Source organism: Myotis daubentonii, chromosome 5 (genome assembly GCF_963259705.1).
Source record: "Myotis daubentonii chromosome 5, mMyoDau2.1, whole genome shotgun sequence".
Lineage (NCBI taxonomy): Eukaryota > Metazoa > Chordata > Mammalia > Chiroptera > Vespertilionidae > Myotis > Myotis daubentonii.
In genome coordinates, this window is record NC_081844.1 from 103,141,654 (window position 1) to 103,163,375 (window position 21,722).

Consider the following 21,722-nt stretch of genomic DNA (forward strand, 5'->3'; position numbering starts at 1 on the left):
TTTGCTTATCTGCAAAGTTCACTCATTTGGACCCCCTCACATATGAATAATATGGGATGGAAGACACCTTGGCCACCCACCTAGCATGAAGAGCAAGAGCGATGAGCTCAGAGGGCCTGAGCCGGTCCTCCCCTTCCAGCTATGTGAACCAAGCCAGGTCCCTTTACCTCTCTGAACCTCAGTCTCCTCATCTGTTTAATGGGTACCTTCCCTTAGGGTCCTAGGAGGGCTAGGTAAGATTATCTTGCTTAGATAGTCATATTATTCTGTGATCAGTAAGTAAGCATATTATTATATGTTATTCTGTGGTAAGTTAAGTCAAGTTCTTAACACAGAACCTGGCACAAAATGAGTGCTTAAATAAGCTAGCTACTGGTATTACCATCCTTGTCAGCACTGTTTATGATAGAGTGTGAAAATGAGTTCGGCACCCACACAGCACTGAAGGACACTGCGGAAAGGGTGAATGCGGGGAACACACCTGAGGCTGCACCTTGTAGGAGGTGCTCCTTGACCTGCAGCTCTTAGCCCAGTTCTAGAAGCCAGGCCAGGAGTGAGACAGATTCCCCTGGAACACATGCCACCCCCGGACCACTCTGCTTGGTTAGGTTGGGAAAGGCTGTTTTCTAGTAAAAATCTGCCCACGTAATACTACTACATCCAATTGTCCTATATTCTCCCTAATATTTTGAATTCCTGGCGCCCTATCACATTGTTTTATTCCTAAACAGTGGGAGGAGGAAGGGAGCGTGGGAGTGAAGAGTAACGATTGCGTCTACTTACCTCAGCAACCCAGACCCCTCCTCGGGGAAGAGGAAAGATGTCCATTTTTTCTCCTGAAATTTTCTTTCAAACTGTTCAGCTTCACACTACACTCCATTTTATTAGCTGAGTGTGACTCAGGGAGGTGCAGACATGCCCCCTGGGCCGTCGCCTTTACCAGCAAGGACCTGAAAGGCCTGCCCCCTTCTGGGAAACACATCCAGCCACTGATGTAACACAGAGAAAGGGCTGCTGTTGAGGGAGACACCGGGACGAGGGAATTTGGCTGGAGCAACAGGAAACGTCGGGAGCCTGTGGGCAGTCACCAGACTGACAGTGTGATCCCTGGGAGGTAGCTCTGGCCGCTCTGACCGGGGCTTGCCCACCTGGCTGCCCCTGTCCGCCCTTCCCCAAGGCTGTCCCCATTCATTGGGGACACCGTGCCCACATCGGTGCCGCCCGTGTGGCCAAGGCTCTCCAAGCCCAGTGTCTGTGTCCTTGGCCACACAGGCAGCTATTGCAGCAGCTGACCTTGGAGCCTTGGTGTTCCACGCGATCCACTGGGCGTCTGTGTGGACGGCTCTGCCCTTGAATCATCCAGGTAGGCAGAACGATGGGCTTTTTATTGACTTTCCCTGAGACTGGAAGTGAAGGAAAGGGGTGGGGAATAGCAAAACAATAGATGGCATGTTCTCTGTGTCCTCATGAGTGATGGTGGGAACAGTCAGAACACCTAGGGACAAGGATGGAGCCAGGGAGAGAGGGGGCCGGGAAGGGGAGGGGAAAGCAGACGTGCATCCTGAGTTGTTGGTCAGCGCCTGCGGTCCCCCGGTCGAGTTCTTTGCCCTGTCCCCTTCCTGGGACAAGCCCTTGGAAGCCACAAGGACAGCGTCGTTTTCCCTCCCTCCCTCTCCTTTCTGCTAGTTGCCAGCACATCAGCGAGGAGCCTCTGGGCTCTAAGGACAGGACCGCTGCGGCTCCCAGGTGCGGGCGCTGCACAGGCAGCTGTGCTAATCACCACACCTGTGTCCCGGGTTAAGCGTTGCTATTGGAGATCTTTCTATCCCTTTCCATTCATTCATCCGTTTACCAGCAAGCGGGTGTTGCTGCTTCCCCACCCCTTCGTGTGACAGACCCTGGACCCGGGGCTCAGCCCCTCATGCTGGGGGACAAGGCCAGTAAGGAGCAGCGTGTGGGCAAATCCCACCTGTGTGTGGTACCCGGAGGCCCTGAGAGAGAGAGGAGTGAGTGCCACCTGCAGGGGAGGCGCGTGGTCAGGCAGGTATTTCGGGAGGATGTGCAATGTGAAAGGTGAGAAGGCGTGTGCCAGGTGCTGGCATTCACAACACAGGGGCCAGAACAAGCCAAGGCATCCTCGTCGGCTCCACCAGTCGCCAGGCCTGTGCTCAGCGCTGCTGGCCGTCCTTGCATCCCTGCAAGTGCTTTTCCTATAAACCCAGGGCAGCTGGGAGGACTGTCTCCGTTTCTCCACTCATGCCCAGATCTCTACCTGACCTGCTTGCTGCTCTGTGAGTGACCTTAGCCGTGCCTTCTAAATACTTCGTAAACTTTGTTTCTTCTATGTTTTTATTTATTGTTGAGAGGAGAGAGAGAGAGAGAGAGAGAGAGAGAGAGAGAGAGAGAGATTGAGATTTCTTGTGCCACATATTTATGTGTTCATTGGTTGATTCTTGTATGTGCCTTGATCTGGGATCGATCCTGTAGGCACCACCCTCTAACCAACTGAGCTACCCGGCCAGGACCCATTTCTTCTTTTATTATGTTGCACTTTTTCACTCCCAGCATCGACCCCTTCTGCTGTTGGAAATTTCACAAGACAAACAGAAGTTTCTCTTCCTGGGTAGCAATCTCCATTCATGAAAAATGGCCTCGCGTGCAGTCAGGAAGCAGAGCGGGTTGCGAAGCTCCGTAATTTGTTTCCCATCAACTAATAATCTTATTGGGATGAATAATGTAGCGGCGTTAATGCTGCCACGAGGTTATGGATGGCGCTGAGTGTCAGGAGGGAAGCCGGCAGCTCGGGTGGCAAAGCCGTTCCTGCTCCTTTCTCACGGCATCGCTTCTTAAGCACCTTGCACAGATACCTGAGCTTTAGCAAATGATATGCAAATGATCGGAAATACAAAAGCTATTAGCCATGTGCTGATGGGATTTTTACACAGAGGTTGGTCCCATTTTGGGTGTTCTTTTTTTTCCAGTGCGCTTTCTAAATTATTTTTCATTGTTGAGAGAATTGCAGATGCCACCCCCCTTCTCCCCTTTGTCCCCCTCCACCTGGCTCCCACCACACCCCAGGCCTTCACCACACTAATGTCTGTGTCCAGGGGCTGTGCATATATGCATGTAAGTTCTTTGGTTAATCTCTTCCCACCCCCTCCTTCCCTCTGAGATTCATCAGTCTGCTCCATGCTTCCGTGTCTCTGGACCTATTTTATTTTTTATTTTTAAGCACATGATATGTCTGTTGAAAACAGACTTTCAAGATTGAGGGCGGGTTTGCTCCTTGTTTGAGAGAATGGCCTCATTTCTCTCCCTGAAGTGGCTCCTGCCTTTCCTTCCCCCATTAACACCAAATGAGTGTGTCCTGTTCTTTGCATTCATTGAGGCATTTAGTTTTTTTTATAGACTAGAGGCCCAGCACGCGAAATCGCACGTGGTAGCCCACTGCTGCTCGCAGCCCTGCCCACCCGCCCACTGCTACTCACCAAGTTCACCGCCCCGTCCACCTGCCCGCCACCCCGCCACACTCACAGCACCACCTGCCTGTTGCCTTCCTTGCTACAATCGGAGCCTGTGGGCTGCGGGGGAGGGACCGAGAGGTGCTCAATGCACCTCATGTTGAATGGTTGTTTGGTTGTCATCACGGACACTGGCTTTCTATATATATAGATATAGATAGATTTTTAATTATCACACAGTACAATTGCCTTTATTGTGTGCAGTTCTATGAATCCTAACTCATATATGATTGTATAGCCACCACCACTTTCATTACACGGAACAGCCCCATCTCCTCAAAACACTCCCTGTGCTCCCTTATGTAGTCACACCCTCTCCCAGGCCCACTCCCCAGCAGTCGCTGATTCCTCCTCAGTCCTATCGTTTTGTCTTTTTGAGAATGTCCTATGAGTGGCATCAGTGTGTAACCTTTTGAAACTGACTTGTTCAATCAGTATGGCGCCTTTGAGCTGTGCCCACGTTGTTGCCAGTACCTATAGTCAACCTTTTCATGCCTGCATAGTATTCCATCGTACAGGTTAGCCCAATCTGCTTGTTCATTCACTTGTTGCAGGGCATCTGGGCTGTCTCTGGTTTTCCATGATTATGAATCAAGCTGCTATACATTTTCACATGTAGTTTGGAAGGAATACAAGTTTTTGTTTCATTTAGAGTGAATACCTGGGGTTGGGATTGTCAGGTGATGTGGTCAGTGTAACATCATGGGAAACTGTTTTCCAGCACGACTGTACCATTTTCTATTCCCACCCCAAAGCATGAGGATTACTACCATGGTATTTGGATTAGAGTTCATGTCTGTCAGAAGTATATTCTAGCCCTGGAAGAGTAGGTCAGTTAGTTGGAGCATCATCCGAATACACCAGGGTTGCAGGTTCAATCCCTGCTCAGGGCACATACAAAAATCAACCAATGATTGCATAAATAAGTGGAACAACAAATCGATATTTCTTTTTCTCTCCCTTCCTTTCTCTCTCTCTCAAATCAATAAAATAATAACAATATGTTACAGCATAATACTCACTTTTGTCATGTGCCAATTCTGGTTAATTTCACAAGTCATTTATTTTTTAGTGCCCTAATGAGACAGTCCTTAAATTTTTTTGTCAGTTAACTCTTTTTTTTTTTTTTTAAGAAGCATAAAATGTATTTGCCTGCTTTTCTCAATTCTGATTATGGTTTCATTTTGGTGCAGATTACATGTGTTTTAATTAGAAAATCATAAATAATGGATGTGTCTTTCGATGGTTCGTGGAATCAGGGTGACTGCTCAGGGAGCTGATAGATGTGCAGGTAGATTGGACAATCAGAATAAACCCAAATCGTGAAACCTCTTCTAACCTTCCACCTCCATTTTCACTTTATGAATCCAATATCTCATCCTCATTATGTGTCCAAGGAGTACCCCAGGCCGTGGGTCCTATGGCTGCTTCATAACCCAGAGTGGGAATTCCCTGTCCGAACCTTGTGAGGAAAGCAATATGGCACGAGTATTCCCCGTACAAGGTTGGGGACTCCAGTTCACCGTGTTCTGTTATCTAGAATTAAGCATAAAAGACGGTTGCTAAATACCACATTCAGCTGAAGACCCAAATGAACCAAAATGGTACAGTTTCTCTCCACAGGTAATAATTAACATTTGCGCCAATTTCTCTGTGTCCCAGGGAGCATCCTGGTATGCTAACAAAAAGCCTTCTACCCCAGGACATGCATGGATGTAGGCCCAACACAATAGTGAGCTAGCCTCGCAAGATAAAAGTGATGGGGAGAGCGTGGGGGGAAATGGTCACGTTTAGCTTCATGATATGCATAGATGAAAATTTTTCAGAGCAATATATCATAATGGCCCTTACAAAATTTTTATACATGGAGCTGAAACCTGAATGAAAACATATATGGAAAAGTCAAGCATTTTTATAGTTAACAAGGAGGGAAAAGATAGAGTGGAATTTTTATAGCTCAGCAAAGAGGTCAAGATAAGATATGACTCTTTCTTTACCTTTGTAGAGGTCAGAGACTCTGTAGGCTCAAAAATCCATGGGACCCAGCAAAGATGTTCAATAATGAATTGTCCAAAGAATGAGCATGTGAACCGATGAAGACATGAGTGAAGGCATGAACCAACAAATGATGGGAAATTGTTTGCCACAGCAAACTGAGCTCATGTGTCCCTGGTTTTGTGTAAGCAATTTAATTGGAGAGAAGGCAAAAGAAATTGTGTGGGTAGAAGTGTCATGTCTTTGGATTTCTCCCAGAAAATAAGCGTTTATCAAGTGGCTACTTGCATGTGACATTGCCGGGCTCTGTACAAAGAGAGAGCCGTAGAATGAAAACTCTTTCCAGTTGTGTGCCATGTATAGTTTAGAGAGATGCGTGAAGATTTAATGGGATAAATATGGCCAACTGGAGTTTTTCAATATACAAAGTACCAGTGTTCACTCAAATGTTAGTCCTAGAGCAGAGCCACCATCAAATGCCTTATACTTGTCATCATAGCATCAGAAAGCCCTTGAATTTCATCCGATCCCATCTATAAAGTCTTTCTCAAGGGGGAGGCACTCCATATATCTTGCTTTTGACTTGCAAGCTCTCTGCAGAACTAGTTTTTTCTTTGCCACATCCAGTTGTTTTTTGTATCACCAACTATATACACATCACTGAACCAGGATTCACCCTGCTCAGATAAGTCAGGGGCCTGTCACAGAGATTCTTTAATACATCAGATTCACGATGGAAAGCAAACTACTTCAGGTGGCACAGAAGGCCACCAGAGATCCTGTTAGTCAGGTTTTGGAAATGAAATGTGTCTATTCCCACGTGGGGTGTGTCAGAGGCCCCTGCCATCATTAGTTCTGCGGGGATTTCTGCTTAGATAGCATTTGTTGGCATGTTTTGGTTGCTGCAGGAAGATAAAAAAAAATGCCACCACTTGCATGAGATAGAGCTGTGTTTTGGCAAGGAAGCCACAACAATGATTTTTCCTTGAACGTTGGTCAAGTTTAAGCTTTTGAGATTTGTCTCAAATGATACCATGCAACAGCTCCTTTGGAAGACGTTCATTTCTGTAGAATTTGGACTTTCCTTTGACTCCTTTGTAGTTACTGTACTTCTCATTATGTAACTAATTCATTTGATAACCCATAATTGTGTTTGCTAAGTGTTCCAGGGGCCGAGAATTCGGTAGAGAATAAAACAGCATCCTTGCCTTCAAAATGCTTACTTTCCAGAGCTAAGGGACAGTTTTTAACGATGTGATGATGTATGCTTTTGAGAAAAAGGAAGTATAGTAAGGAGAGTGAGACCGCTGAGGATGTCTAGGAAAAGGTGGCTTAAAAGGCGACATTTGACCCTGGTCAGCATGGCTCAGTGGTTGAGCATCGACCTATGAACCAGGAGGTCCCAGTTTGATTCTTGGTCAGGGCACATGCTTGGGTTGCGGGCTCAATTCCCAGTCTGGAGCATGCAGGAGGCAGCCGATCCACGATTCTCTCTCATCATTGATGTTTCTATCTCTCTCTCCTTCTCCCTTCCTTTCTGAAATCAATTTTAAAAAAATATTTAAAGGTGACATTTGAGCTGAGTCCTGCACATGTTGAAGGCATGAGCCACTCAGTTATTTGTGTCCCCAGGCCAAGGGCATGGCGAGTGCAAAGGTCCTGAGACAAAAACCTGCTTGGCTCAGTCCCAGATCCAGCAAAGGCAAGTGAGGATCTGGGCCTTTCATATTTATTTCAATTTTTTTGCTGAGAACTGGGCTTGAACCTGAATGAAAGAGACAAACCTAGGCTGATATTCTGGCCAAACCTATCCGCATCCCAGATTTCAACTGTCTTTGTTGTTGCTTTTCCCTCTGCCTGAACCCTTGTTCCCCCAGACACTGGAATGGTTCTCTCTGTATTTCCTTCAGGTCTCTGATCAAATACGGTCTTATTGAGAAGCCTTCCCAGACCACACTATTAAAGTGTCAGATAAACAGTGTTAGGGATAGAAATTATTTTCTCTGCTAAATCTGATTATTTCACGAGAGAGATGACTCACTTTCTCTGTTATGGGATTAAGAGTGATCCCATTGGAGATGATAAATACCAGAAAATTTCAGGAACCCAAGAAGCCCTGAGAAACAAATTGCTAATTCATGACTTAAACCATCGAAATGTGATGAATAACTCAGGACCTCGGTGAGTTGTTGAGTGGTGAAGTGCAAGGATAGAGCAACCTGCAGTGTTCATGGGCGAGTGTGAGTAAAAGAAACTTAAAAGCCTTTACTACCATAGGCTGTTCATGCAAAATGGGGGCTGATGTTAAACTGGAATACCGGGATTCGGCAAAACCTGGGCCTTCTGCAGGCTGGTTTTCCGAGGGAATAAGAAAATGTATACGAGGTAAAAAAATAATAATAATAATAATAATAATAAAAGCTACTGCGAGGCCCTTCAAATTGCCCACCATAGAATGGTTTCATTTCAGTTGCAAAAAAAGGTAAAAATAAGGAGCACTGATTATCTTTATGTTCTGCAAGACCTCGAGCTCCTATAACTCATTAGTAGGACAAAGGAGCCCTTATTCTTAATGATGCTATTTACCTTTAACATATCTGGCAACAGGAAGTTTTCCAAGTCATTAAATTAATAATCTCTGAATCACAGGGTCTTTTTTATTCCTCTCTTCACACCCGCAAGAGAGAATTCGCTTATTTAGGCAAAAATAAATGACATTTCCCAAGTACTTTCTATTTGAAATGCATTTTCTAAGCACTTTCACTTTAAGTACACTATCTCATTGAACTTTCTTTACCAAGTAGGAATGGTTATTAACAACTTGTGGATGGCAGGGGCAGGGGGGTTGGAGGGGGGGCGGGATTTTCTCATCTTTCCCTGCTTAGCACTGGGTACCCCTGCGTTCATGCTACAGAATAAGAAGGGCCGCCCTAACCAGTTTGGCTCAGGGGATAGAGCGTCGGCCTGTGGACTGAAAGGTCCTAGGTTTGATTCTGGTCAAGGGCATGTACCTTGGTTGTGGGCACATCCCAGTAGGGGGTGTGCAGGAGGCAGCTGGTCGATGTTTCTCTCTGGTCGATGTTTCTAACTCCCTATCCCTCTCTCTTCCTCTCTGTAAAAAATCAATAAAATATTTTTTTAAAAAAAAAAAAGAATAAGAAGAGCCAGGAGCAATGTAGTCCTGGGCAGACTTCTTGAGGAAGCTCTCAGATATTTGTTTCCTTGGGAAATTACCTGACTACACGTATGCATGCATGTGTGCATGTGTGCATGTATGTGCACATGCTTGTGTGTGTGTGTGTGTGTGTGTGTTTTGAAGGCAGAAAGGGTCTCCTAAGAATATCCCTAGGACCCCCAATACATCCCATCACCTCAGCAGCCACCAGCCATGAAAGCAGATGCAGCTTGAGGTCTGACATTCAGCTGACTTCTGTTTATCGAGTGTGGAGAAACTTTTGTTCCCTCGCACTATAAGGCACGGACCATGAGAGATTTGGGGAAAAGGTCACCCAGATAGTAAGTAATTCTGCTGAGCTTTGAAGTGAAAATGCCCAGGAACCTCTATTCTGCACTTGCCCTTTGACGGGTGTGCGCGGGACTAACAAACACTGGACAGCAGCGCTGGTGCCCGGCTCCTGCTCGTCAGAGTCTCATCTGGAATCAAAATCATATTTTATCTTTGTTCCATCGTCTCCCTGTGTTCAGGGAAAAGCACTGTGACCATCTCATAGACAGAAAGAAAAATTATGAGATACACCCCACGGGAAACCTGAAGAGCTAAAGAATGCCATCTTGATGGAAGAAAATCCCTCTTCAAGTTTTATTTAAAAGAAAGAAATATATATAGTATGGTCTTCAAAAAACACATTACTTTTCATGGGAAGGGAAATATCCAAATTTTGCCCAGCCGATTTTACAGTGAGACCTTCAAAAGCTATGCGATGAGCCAGAATGAGGGGAGTTTAAATTTTTGATGCAATTCTCTGCTCGGGCAAGTGATAATGCAGCTCAAATAACAGAGAGTATTTTCTGCGACAGCGTAACAATCAACATAATGCCTGGGCGTATTAATAATTTCACTCCTAAACTTCTCGATAGGGAGAGCATGGGCCTTAATAGCACTGGCGAGATCCTTGGGGCAATTGAAAAACCCAAAATCATTACTTTCCGCTGATAGGCTTGCCTCTCCCCGAGGATGCCGCGATACCAGGGGTAATGCAGATTTATTGAAATGCGCCGGTAGGCGCTGCTCAGATGAGCTCTGCAATGAAATCTCTTTAGAAGGGCTCCTCTCACATATTTCAAGTGGTCTTTTTTCGGCTTTGTCATTTGGAAAGGAGCTAAATGGAGTTGACATTGATCTCGAGTGATACTTTCCTGATGATTTCAGAAAGCAAGAGTGTAAGGAGTACGGGAGAATGATGTGGTACCTATGATTAAAATCCCTTTTGACCTCTCCTATGTGAGAACTTGCCCTATTTGGGCAGAATGGTCCCAAACCTGCAATCACTGGTTCTACACCCAATTCAAGAGTTCCCTCCTCCCTCCCCCTCCTCTCGTGTGGGGCTCCCTCTCCGCTGGGATTACAGCCATGCCTGAGGCATCAGCACAAGTTCCAGGATCCCTGTGGGACCCTGGAGTGTGCAACAGGCGCTCAGATGGCCATTAATCACCTAACAATCTCCGTCTGAAATATATCCACAGCAGCAGGGTCCCAGCCACAGCTCCTCTGAAGGACCGGCTTCAGGTTGCCGGGGAAAGATGTTTGGGCGTGGTCTGAACTCTGAAGTGTTCCCCATCTGAGATCTAGCTGTGCTTCCAGCGGGGCTCACAGCAGACATCTTGGTTATAAAAAAAAAAAAAAATAGAGGGAATCACCATGTATGTGTAATGTCAAGAATAGGCAAATCCACTGCAGACTGAAGGGCCCCGGGTTTGATTCCAGTCAAAGGCACATGCCCGGGTTGTGGGCTTGATCCCCAGTGTGGGGGGTGCAGGAGGCAGCTGATCAATGATTCTCTCTCTCATTGATGTTTCTATCTTTCTCTCCCTTTCCCTTCCTCTCTGAAACCAATAAAAATATATTTTTAAAAGAATAGGCAAATCCATAGAAACAAAAAGGAGATTACTGTGTGCCAGGAGTTTGGGGAAGGCGGGACTGGAGAGGATGTTAATGGGTAAGGAGTTTCCTTGAGGGGTGATGAAATGTTCTCAAATTGGGTAGTGGTGATGGTTGCACATCTTGGTGAATATACAAAAAAACAAACAAAAAAACCACACTAAAATGTGTACTTTAAAAAGCTGAATTTTATTACATATCAGTAAAGCTATTATAAAAAGGAAAAAAAAAGAATAGGTGATCAGGCAGAACCAGGGAAAACAGACAGATAAAAACAGAAGGGATGAGAGTCGCGTTCCCTGTGTCCAGCTGTCTCCCTGTTAACCCTCAAAGGGGGTTAAACTGAATTAAGCTGAAGGAAGACCCATCAGATTTCAGCGAACAACTGGAATGCTCAAAGAACAGAGGCAGAGACCTGCTCTGGCCCTCCTCCCCGGAGGCCCTCCAAAAGTAACCCCCAGGAGTGTAAGTTCTTCACTCACCTGTTTGATCATTCATTCAGTCAGTCATTCATCTACTCATTCATTCCTTCATCCACTGGGTACTAGTTCTGTGCCAGGCACTGCAGCCTTGCACTGGGGATAGGAAAACAAGAGTGGCAGGCTCCTGGCACTGGGTGAGTCACAATGTAGCAGGAAAACAGGAAAGCCCAAAAAGAATATGAAACCATGTGCCAAGGGTTATACAACAGAGATGTGCCCAGTGTGCCCTTGAGAGGGGCACAGGTGTATCACAGTTAAACACAAAATTCAAGGAAGGAAACATTATTTAACCTTCCTGCACCTCAATTTCCTCGTCTTTAAAATGGAGAATAATATTTACTTGGAAGGTTATTATACGTTTTAAATGAGGTGAGATATGGCGAGTGCTTAACACAGCTGGTGCTTATTCAGTGAGGGCTGCTTTGAGATGATCGAAGATGTCCCTCCAAACCCTGGTGTTTTACGAATGCAGGTGGAGCCGACCACATCTTGGTTTCTAGGCCTGCAAATGATCACGCCCTACAACTGCAGGCCTTGCAGCGTGGATCTGTGTCCTTGAGAAAGCGCTTGGAAGGTTTTCCTCTGAGGTCATATATTTTGTGGAAGCAAGAGAACAACAAATCATTGCTTATGAGTGAGCACAGCCATTTCCTCCTCTGGCGCTCTGTGCTGGCTGAGAGGGGCCTTTCCATCCAGGAAAGCCCCCTGCTCCAGAACTGTGCAGGCGGGCCGAGGATACGCTGGCCAGGGCTGTGGCCTCGGGCCCGAAGATGAGAAAGGAGACATGTCTTGGCCCCTTCTTCTCCTCCCTTCTGAGCCATGGGGAAAGGCTTCAGCTTGTGACAATAGTGGCCAGATCTCACAAACACTGCAGACCAGCCAACGGCCCTGCAAAGCCAGCAATACCATATGTTGGTCAGTAATCCTATATAATAAAAGGCCAGGGACCATAAGCATAACAACTGGAATGACCGCTCAAACAGTCGCCATGAGGTGCATTGACCACCTCTCAGTCTGCCCCCCCAACCCTGGCCCTCCAGCAGTGGCGGGCAGGGCGGCTCATGGCAGCGAGCAGGCGGGGCAACAAGCAGCAACAGGGGGCGGCGAGCTATGGGCGCACAATTTCGTGCACTGGGCCTCTAATAAAAAAATAAAAGCCCATTTCTTAGGAGATAAATCATTCCTTAGCTATCAAGACAGGGAATAAGGAAGCAAGCTGAATCTCCAAAGTGCCCAGTACTTAAGAGACTAATCAAGAAATCTCTTTCCATCCCTTTGCAAACACAGGAGAAGGCTGGATCTGGACCCACCTCTCCATTCCCTGGTTTTTGGCAAAGTACCTTTTGCCAGAGCAGGGAGGACAGCTGGGACTGAGCTGGAACCCCGTGTGCCCTTGTGTCTGCCTCTGGCAAACCTAACTGCTACCCATCCCTCTGCGAGCCAGCGCTGCCGCTCAGCTCGGAGCCGGAAGTTTAAGGAGGGCCTTGGGGGAAGGCGCAGGAGAGGGACCACACTGCAGTGTGGTGTTTCTGGCCTATTTCTCCCAACTCAGGCAGCACTGGGAGGTGCAGAGATTGGAGCCAGGCAGTTCCCTCCAAATTCTTGCAAGATTTGGTTCTGCCATTTAAGCAAATGTGCAAAGAAGTGGATTGAGACAGTTGTCCTCTGTATTTGCAAGGGCACGGATGCACCAGGGCAGGGTCTGGTTCTTTGCCTGTGTGAGTGCATCCTGTGGTCTGGTGCTCCTTTGCATCTGGCAGAGTGGGGAAGAGACCTCGGGGTCGAATAGCAGCTCTACCTCTTACCAAGCCACGTGACCTTTGGTGCCTTACTTGACCTCCTGGAACCTCACCTGCTGGATCTGTGAAATGGGGATGATAGTAGAACCTGCCCCACAGGAGTGCATGGGAGTACATTGAAATAATTGATGTACAGCACTTAGCCCAGGATCAGGCACACAGGGAGAGCTTAACTCATAGCAGCTGTTTCCAATAGGAGTGTTGTGTAGTGATGAACATCGATTGCTTTGCTTATGGGAATGAAGCAGTTCTGAATCCCAAGTTTCGTTCCCACAGGCTCTTCCAGAGACGCTCTTGAGAATGCCTGTCTTAATGCCTGGGCCGTGTCACTTAGCCACTGTGCCCTTCTGCAGACAATCTGAAGGTGGGGATGGGGTCTGAAGTTGGCAATTTTGCCTCCATATGTTGATTTGATCTCACCCTACAAAAAGCTGCCACTCAAAGAGCTGGGGAAACGGGAGTGCCCCAGGAGGTACGCAGCATTTGCCCCAGAGCCGTAGTTGTTGTTGCTGTAATTACTATGATTCGTGTTATTAATTATAACACAATAACATATGATAACATTTATTAATAGCTTGCCGTGTGCCAAGAATTGTGCAAGCTTCTAATAGATAGTCTCATTTGATTCTCCCAACAGCCAAATGAGAGAAGTACAGTTATTATACCCATTTTCCAGATGCAGAACCTGGCTCAGAAAAAAAAAAAATACGGAGCTTTCCAGAGGTCACCCAGGTAGTAGGTGGCCAAGCCCAGGTTCAAAGCCGACCACCAGCTTGGCTATCTGCAGCAGACTCTTCTTAGCTCTCACCAGAGGCTGTTATTCTTGAAAATCCTCACCTCTAATTTCCTCTGGCTCCCATTCAAGGTCACATTTGAACAGGGTGTCCTGGTGCCAGTTTCCATCAACCAGAGCCTGCAGAGTCTCTGCCAACAGCATCCCACGTGTAGCATCTTTAAATTGCTGTCAAGATAGAACTCGCCCCATAGACATGATTTGGTAGAAGGCAGAGAGTTTGTGGTTAATTCATCATCTCGAGGTCTGAGGGGTTGAAAAATTTAAAGACCAACATTTGGCATGGCTTCTTCCAGAATGAGTGAATTATTAGCAGTCAGGCAGGCCTCAACTTTTTATTCTGTCATACCTTTTATGATCATTTTTAATCTCTGGGGAAAAAATTGGTGTGGACGCTAGAGTAAGACAAGGGTATCTAAGTTTATCCCTGCCCTCTCACCCACGTGCCTCCACCCCTCCACCCCAGCCCTTTGGCAAGGGTAGGCCCAGCCTAAATGCCTTCCTCAGCTGTTTATTTAAGAAGATGCAATAACAATGGCCAATTATAAAGAATTTACTCCCTCAGCTCCAAAGAAAATCCTTTCTTTATACGTTACGTGCAGTGTGGGTGTGGGTTGTTTCTATAGGCTGTTAGAACACCGCTAGTCTAGTCAACACAAGAGTTGCTACTCCAAGATTTTCCAGTCCCCACATCTAGCTTTGTTGGAATTGATATTGTTACCCAACAAAGAAGCACTGCTTTATCTTTCTTAAGACTCCACTGTCAACCTACTGACATTTAGGAAGAACAGAGTATGTGAATGGCATGCCTGTCGAGATCAAAATTTCTGGCAACTCCCCCACAACGGATCTAAAAACACAGAAGTAGAGACCATTCAGGCAAGCAAGACCAAACAAGCATACAGGATGCATTAAGTGCATATTCAAATGCTTAGATTGTCAATAGACAGGAAGCACCTTGTCCACACTTGGACTTACCTCTGCTGGGTGCCTCACCGGTCCCACCCTGTCTTTTCACAAAGAACCAATACACAGCTCCTTCTCGCCAGGACAAAAATCACCCAGTCCCTAAAATAAGTCCCAGGTTCTCAGCTCAAGGCATATCAGGTGCACTATAACAGGTTAGCCCCGCGATTTTAATGACAGTTGCTGCAAATGGCATACTGATTAGGTTGACACTATGTAAGCATTTATGTGACATAGTTATTCGTGGCTCAACTGCATTATTATGTGATTTCATATTTATGTGCTAGAAGAACCATTAATAATAGGCACATTAATTAAACCCAAGAAATGTGTGAAACACAGAGTGGCCGTGAAGGTTCTGGGTTAGTCCTTTTGGTTTCACCGTAGATCAGGGGCCTCCGTTGCCTTGGAGAAGGGCATTTTCATGTAGTTTGACTCTGTGGAAAGCAGTAAGCATGTTGCTGCCACTGTTTGTATTTCTGGAATGGAAAGCCATCCCATCCAGCAAGCACATGGGATGGCTGTAATGAAAACTGATAAACACAAGTAGTGCCTGAGATCAGCAGTCGTAGCAGAAGTGTTGTCATGTCAGGGATACGTTATCCACTTAGAATACTAAGGGGCCCAGGTTAAACCAGCAGGCGAAAGCACAGACGCCGCCCTAGTGGGTTTGGCTCAGTGGATAGCGCATCAGCCCACCGACTGAAGGGTCCTGGGTTCAATTCCGGTCAAAGGCACATACCTAGGTTGCAAGTTGGATCCCAGCCCTGGTCGGGAGCATGTGGGAGGCAACCAATCTATGTGTTGCTCTCACATTAATGTTTCTCTCTCTCTCTCTCTCTCTCTCTCTCTCTCTCTCTCTCTCTCTCTCTCTCTCCCTCTCCCTCTCCCTCCCTCTCCCTCCCTCCCTTTCTCTCTCTAAAATTAATTGGGGGGGGGATATCCTTGGGTGAGGATTTACTAAAAATCAAAGATAATGGGGTTGTTCAGGTTGGTGGCAAAGCAAAAAAACCAACTGAGGGTGTTCAGCTCTATCCAGTTGCTGCCATGAGAGAATACAGAGTCAGTACTTCTGTTCCTTTTTTATTTTCAAGAGAATTCAGGAAACCGGAACATTGTACAAAATCTTGACTTTGAATTTTTGACAATACCCACCTTAGGGCAGCCGGTGTGACTTCTGCCCTCGATAGACAAAGTTTACTTCCCCTTCGAAAGTCTGCAGCTCCATTTTGCCTTCCCTTTCATTCCCAGAAGAACTGAGCAGTGTTCCATGGACATGGTTTTGGGGAAACATTCCAGCCATCATGTAGCATCTTTCACAGTTTCCATTCATCCTTCCCCTCTCACTTTTACAGCAACCCTCCGGGGAATTACTGCTGTTTGCACTGTTTGGCAGATGGGTATGCTGAGAATTAAAGAAAAGAGGTCCTGGGCCCAGGTTCACACATCTTGAAAGTGGCAGACCCACACCTTGAGCCCACCTCTTCAGATTTGGCCTCCTAACCATGGCTGGATGCTGCCCCCCACCCCCCCACCAGGCACTCCCACATCACCCCGCATAGACCCCAGAGGTGGCATTTGGCACTCTGCATCATAATATCTTCCCCTTATATCTCCTGTTCCTAATTGAAAAAGATGACTTTGGGATAGATAGATAAATGAGCAGATGTAATCAATGTCACAGTGGAAATGAACAACGGTAATGAGGAGACCATCTTCCAATGCGGAGGACGCTGGGTAATTTTTGTGGTTCTCGCAATAATTTGATTTACTTGCAGCGAAATGGCATGTTGCTCCATAGGAGGGCTGGGTGAGTGAAGAATTATGTATGCTTTCATCCTCCGGATTCTTCTTTCTCCATCTCCCCCAGGAAGCGCTTGGCCTTCTCTGTAGGAGAAGTGCAGAGAGCTGGACTCCCCCGGTGAACTGGAAAACGCACCTTCCTTGGAACGTGCCAGGTCGGCGCTTGCCTCCCCCTCAGCCTCCCCCCGGGGTTGTATCATCAGCGGAAAGGCAACCACAGGAATCCCACCCACACAGAGCGCAGATGGACAGAGAAGGGCCACACAGGCTGGAGTGGGCAGAGCAGCCTTAGCTCGGGGTGCACAGACAGGAAGCAGGCAGGTTTCGGTGTCTCATTTAGTGAATTAAATGCCTCACACAGCCTCTTTGTACTTTGGGAGAGTGTGTGGTCTCCAGAGCTGGAGAGGGGGAGCCAGAGGCAGACGGAGATGGAAAGTTAGGGCTTGGGGGCCAGGGAGGGAGGTTCTCACTTGTACACTGATTCATCTCATCTTCCCCAGGCAAGTCTCATCATTATCCACCTAATGGAGAATAATGACCCCACTTGGATGGGCGGGGGGGGGGGGGGGGGAGGCTGGTGAGAGAGGTGTGCGATTCATTAACCGTGAGTGAAGGGTTTGGCCAGCATCTCCGAAGGATCGTGATTACATCATTTCACCCCCTTTTCTCACCTCTTTCCACTAATATGAGACAAATGCTAAATAACTATATAATAATACATTACTAGACAGAAAATATAATAGCCTGCTACGGCTATGAAACTCCCTCAAAGATATATTTAAAATGTCACCGGTGCATAGTGTAAAATGCGAATTACAGGTTCATTGGGAGGACGCGATTTAAAATCCGTACAATTGTACAGTGGCATTTCCCACTGGGTTTGCGCTTTAGTTGTCTTTTTCTGAACACCAAAAAAAAAAAAAAAATCCTCCAAGTAATTTCGGCCCAGAGATGCAAACTTCGAGGACGTCTTTTCCTTTCCTCCGTATTTTCCTTTCTCGTTTTCATTGGCCAGGATGCTCTGCAAACCTAGTATCTTCTTGACACGTTGTCTTTTCCTGGGGATGAGTCTGCAGGCATCACAGAAGCCACGGGGTGTAGATTACACCTTTTGGAGATGTCGCCCGGCCACAGAAGGATACAAGTAGTTGAAATGTGTGTCCAATTGCTAGCTTAAATGACTTGAGCCAACTTCTTAAAGCCAGGACAGCAGGGGCTGAGGATTTTAGAAGTTGGCAGGGGCCAAAAATGACAAGGCTGGGCAGTCACCTGCAGAGCTGCCAACCCTGACTGGAGGCTTCAAAACATAAACTTCCTCAGAGGACACAAATCAAAAGTCATGTTTCCGCAGCTGTTAAAAGCAACTCATAGGCTTCCGTTGCATCGTGCACCACTTTGATTCTCATCCTGCTTAACATAGCTCACTGTGTGGATCGAGCGTGGGTTGCTCGGAAAACCCTGGGCGGAGCTGTCATCTGTGGTCATAGTTACAAGGGACTTCGTACAGAGGTGGAGCTCTCCTTTGTGTGTGTTTCCTGCACGGGAGGGGGATTTCAAGGTTGGGAAACAGGATGCAATTTGGAGTCAAAGGTCATGGCTTGAAAACATCAACCCTGACCCTCTCTGAAGGCAGAGTCCTTGAGGTTCCTCTCTCAGAGGAGAGATGGCACCAACCCGCTGGTTTAAGCGGGCTCCCAGGTGTGTGGGTGTTGACTCCTTACAGATAAAAATGTATCCATATATGTGAATACACATATTTTAGTTAATTGTCAACCTTTTTTTTAAGTGGGAAATTTTATCTGAAAATCTAGATCATTAGTTTTCTTAGAAAAACTAGATCTGTCCCTTGAGCCCTAATCCCCTCATGGCCACGTGGGCCTTGGCCTGAGTGAGGGCTGCCCCTACCCTCGCTGGTTCCCCTCCATCCAACAACTGGTCCATGTCAGGTCCTGCCTGACCCCTACAGGTGTTCAAATTTGCTTCTCCGTGGCTCAGAGTGTGCCATGTTCTCCTTGTCTTTAGAAAAAGAAAGTCGTTTCACAGAATGTGCACCGTCTACTGTTTTACCAGGAAATGGAACGGGGACTTGTCGCAGGAATGATCTATCTTGAACTTTCCATGCAGGATTAATATATTTCAAATAACTCCACCGGTCAGCCTTCTTTTGCTAACCGAGTTTCTCATTCTTCACTGATGCCAATGGAAAAAGGCCAATGGAAGCATGTTATTATTAGTAACCCTGGGATGCTTTACGTGGTCTCAGCTCTCTCTAGTTTGCAACGTTCAGCAATCGCCAACATACTCACTTTGGTTCCAGGCTTTCCTCCCCAGGTTTGCAGAATATCTGCGCTGTAACCTGCAGTCACTGATGGTCGTTTCTCCTCTCTCTTTCCAGGCCCTCCGAACCACAGCCAGTCCACTCTGAGGCCCCCTCTGCCACCTCCTCACAACCACACGCTGTCCCATCACCACTCGTCCGCCAACTCCCTCAACAGGAACTCGCTGACCAACCGGCGGAGTCAGATCCACGCCCCGGCGCCCGCGCCCAATGACCTGGCCACCACGCCTGAGTCCGTTCAACTTCAGGACAGCTGGGTGCTAAACAGCAACGTGCCGCTGGAGACCCGGTAAGTCCCCATGGCCGATCATGCCCGTGTACCTACCTGAGCCACCCACACTGAGCCCCTGGGTGGCTCTGAGGTGCAGTGGGGCAGAAAATCTTGGCATAAATAAATGAGGCAAGTCTACCGCCTCCTGGTGGTTCCCTGGGGAATTTGACCCTGGATGGTAGGGTGATAGGTATTTCTCTGTTCACACGTGTTTCCTTTCAATGCTTGTTTACTCTCTTAGCTCTTGTGTACCCAACTAATAGAATTAGCATAACATATTTTTCCTCAGAGGCTCATGGGAAACATGCTTATAAGGATATATTGACTGAAAGCTACTGATAAATTATGCATTTGGCCTTTCTTGAAGTAATAAATGAAGACTCATTTGAAATTAAGTGTTTTGGGAGACCTTGAGAAACAATCCCTCATTCCAGACTGACGGAAGTATAGTTTTAATTTATATTTCATCCAGCAAGCGGTCTCGCTTTAATCCCTCCAGTATACACTGGCAGCCTGAGGGGCAAACAGTAATGTGTAAAAACAAACAAGAGAAAAAGGGGCCGCGCGCATGTTGGGAGGGGAGAGTTTCAAAGTGATCTTCAGGCCTGGCTCTGTTTGGGTTTGCCTTTGCTTCTGTCCTTTTCTCACTTCTGGTCTTCCCAATTGTGCCCACCTTCAGGGCCTGGAACAAGGGTCACAGTGTGGTTGCAGGGATGTGACTGACAGCGAAGGCCACACGTGGGTGGGCCAGGCCTTGGTGCTCCCGCCCCGGACACCTGCATGGATTCTGTGCTCACGCTGTTATGGTTTCCTTGTCTAGAAGAATCACAAAGACTGAACAGAGAAAGGGGCTAATTCATATGGACCCTTTCAAAAGTTCTCACACGAGTTTTGTTGATGTTTTCTTCTTTAATATATTTTTATTGATTTCAGAGAGGAAAGGAGAGGAAGGGAGAGGTAGAAGCATCAATAATGAGAGAGAATCATTGTTTGGCTGCCTCTTGCACACCCCCTACTGGGGATCATGTGCCCTGGACCGGGAATCGAACCATGACCTCCTAGTTCATAAGTGACACTCAACTACTGAGCTACACCAGCCAAGCTCTAACTGGTTTTTAGACTTTTTTATTTTCAGTTTAATACTAGCTTTAATGAGGGCACAGGTAATATTAGTCTTAACTGCAAAAATGTTAGCCACATTTAGAAAAAAACTAACTTACTGGGAATATAACTATATATTTCTAAATGTCAGATGAAAGAATACTAATTCTTTTCTTGTAAGTTACTTAAGTTTAAGGAAAGATAGATATAACCTGTAAAATTTTTGGTAACAATCATTGACTTTTCTGTGCTGACATGAAAACAAGTTTACAAGCCATAGATTTTCATGTTGTTTCTTTGTTTTGTTTCTTTGTTTTGTTTCATGTCAGCATCGTCCCCTTTAATAGGAAAGGTCCTTTTTGTAACTGAGGTATGTAATTGACATATAATATCATATTAGTTTCAGGCATACAACAGAATGATTGATACTCATATATATTGTGAAATGATCACCACATTAAGTCTAGTTAACATCGGTCACCATAACAAAGTCATAAAAAAAAATTTCTTACAATCAACTTTTAAGTTCTACTTTCTTAGCAACTTTCAGGAAGCTGGTACCTTTTTACCCCTTTCACCCATTTCTTCCACCCTCCACGCTCCCCATCTGGCAACCACCCATCTGTCCTCTGTACCTATGAGTTTGGTTTTGTTTTTATAAGATTTCACATATAAGTGAGGCCATAAAGTATTTCTCTTTCCCTGTCGACTTATTGCACTTAGCATAATGCCCTCAAGACCCATCCACCTTGTCACGAATGATAAGATTTTATTCTTTTTTTATGGCTGAATAGTATATTGTTTCTCATCTATAATATTTTTTGTTTTAATAAGGCCGTGAGCATTAATATGTTGTACACCATCATCCCTGTCGTCACTCCAAGCTTTATAATATTTTATTTTCTGACAATTATAGGTTATTCTTAATCATGCCCACAATCTCCATCTCTAAGGCTTAAAATATGTAAAGTCAGTAGAAACCATGCATATATTACATGTTAGCAGTAGACTTAAACATCTGCACTGATTTAGTAACCCTCTAATAAACAGCTTTGCTGGCTGGTTTCCAGGCTGACGCTGCCTGGTCCAGCAGGCTGTACGCAGGGTGTCTCCATGGTCGATGGTCTTTAGGCCGGATCAGACTTTCTGTCTTTTCCTCCTTGTATTTAGGAACTGCCATAGACTTTGTTGAGCACTAGTCAGCCAGTTTTTACATTGACAGACTGTTGTTTGGAAAAGTAGTGTCTGGACATAGAGGCTACACAGAGTGGACTAGATGAAGACGGCGATGGAGGCAGAGAAAGGCAAGGAGAAATGTAACAGCTGTTGGAGATGAAGAAAGCAGAGAGGAAGGAAGCGGACACTATCCCCATGAACAACCCATGTTTGTTGTGCACTTTGCATGTGCAGGACCCAAGTGCTCTGCATGCCTGTCTCCGTCAAGCCTGACAGCCATCCAGTGGGGTCCGAAGGAACCATTATTATCACCCTTTAAAATATGTGGAGTCTAAGTGTTATAGTGGCAAAGTCATTG

The 21,722-nt window shown here is 46.2% G+C and overlaps 1 protein-coding gene across 5 annotated transcripts in view; it reads left to right on the forward strand.

The window, feature by feature from the left end:
* Positions 1-21,722, forward strand: part of TENM2 (teneurin transmembrane protein 2) — a 402,968-nt gene that overhangs the window by 106,806 nt on the left and 274,440 nt on the right. For all 5 annotated transcript variants that reach the window (XM_059699131.1, XM_059699132.1, XM_059699134.1 and 2 more), the window contains one exon: positions 18,874-19,105. In XM_059699131.1, the coding sequence (XP_059555114.1) occupies positions 18,874-19,105 (232 nt within the window). The remainder of the gene's footprint in view (positions 1-18,873; positions 19,106-21,722) is intronic.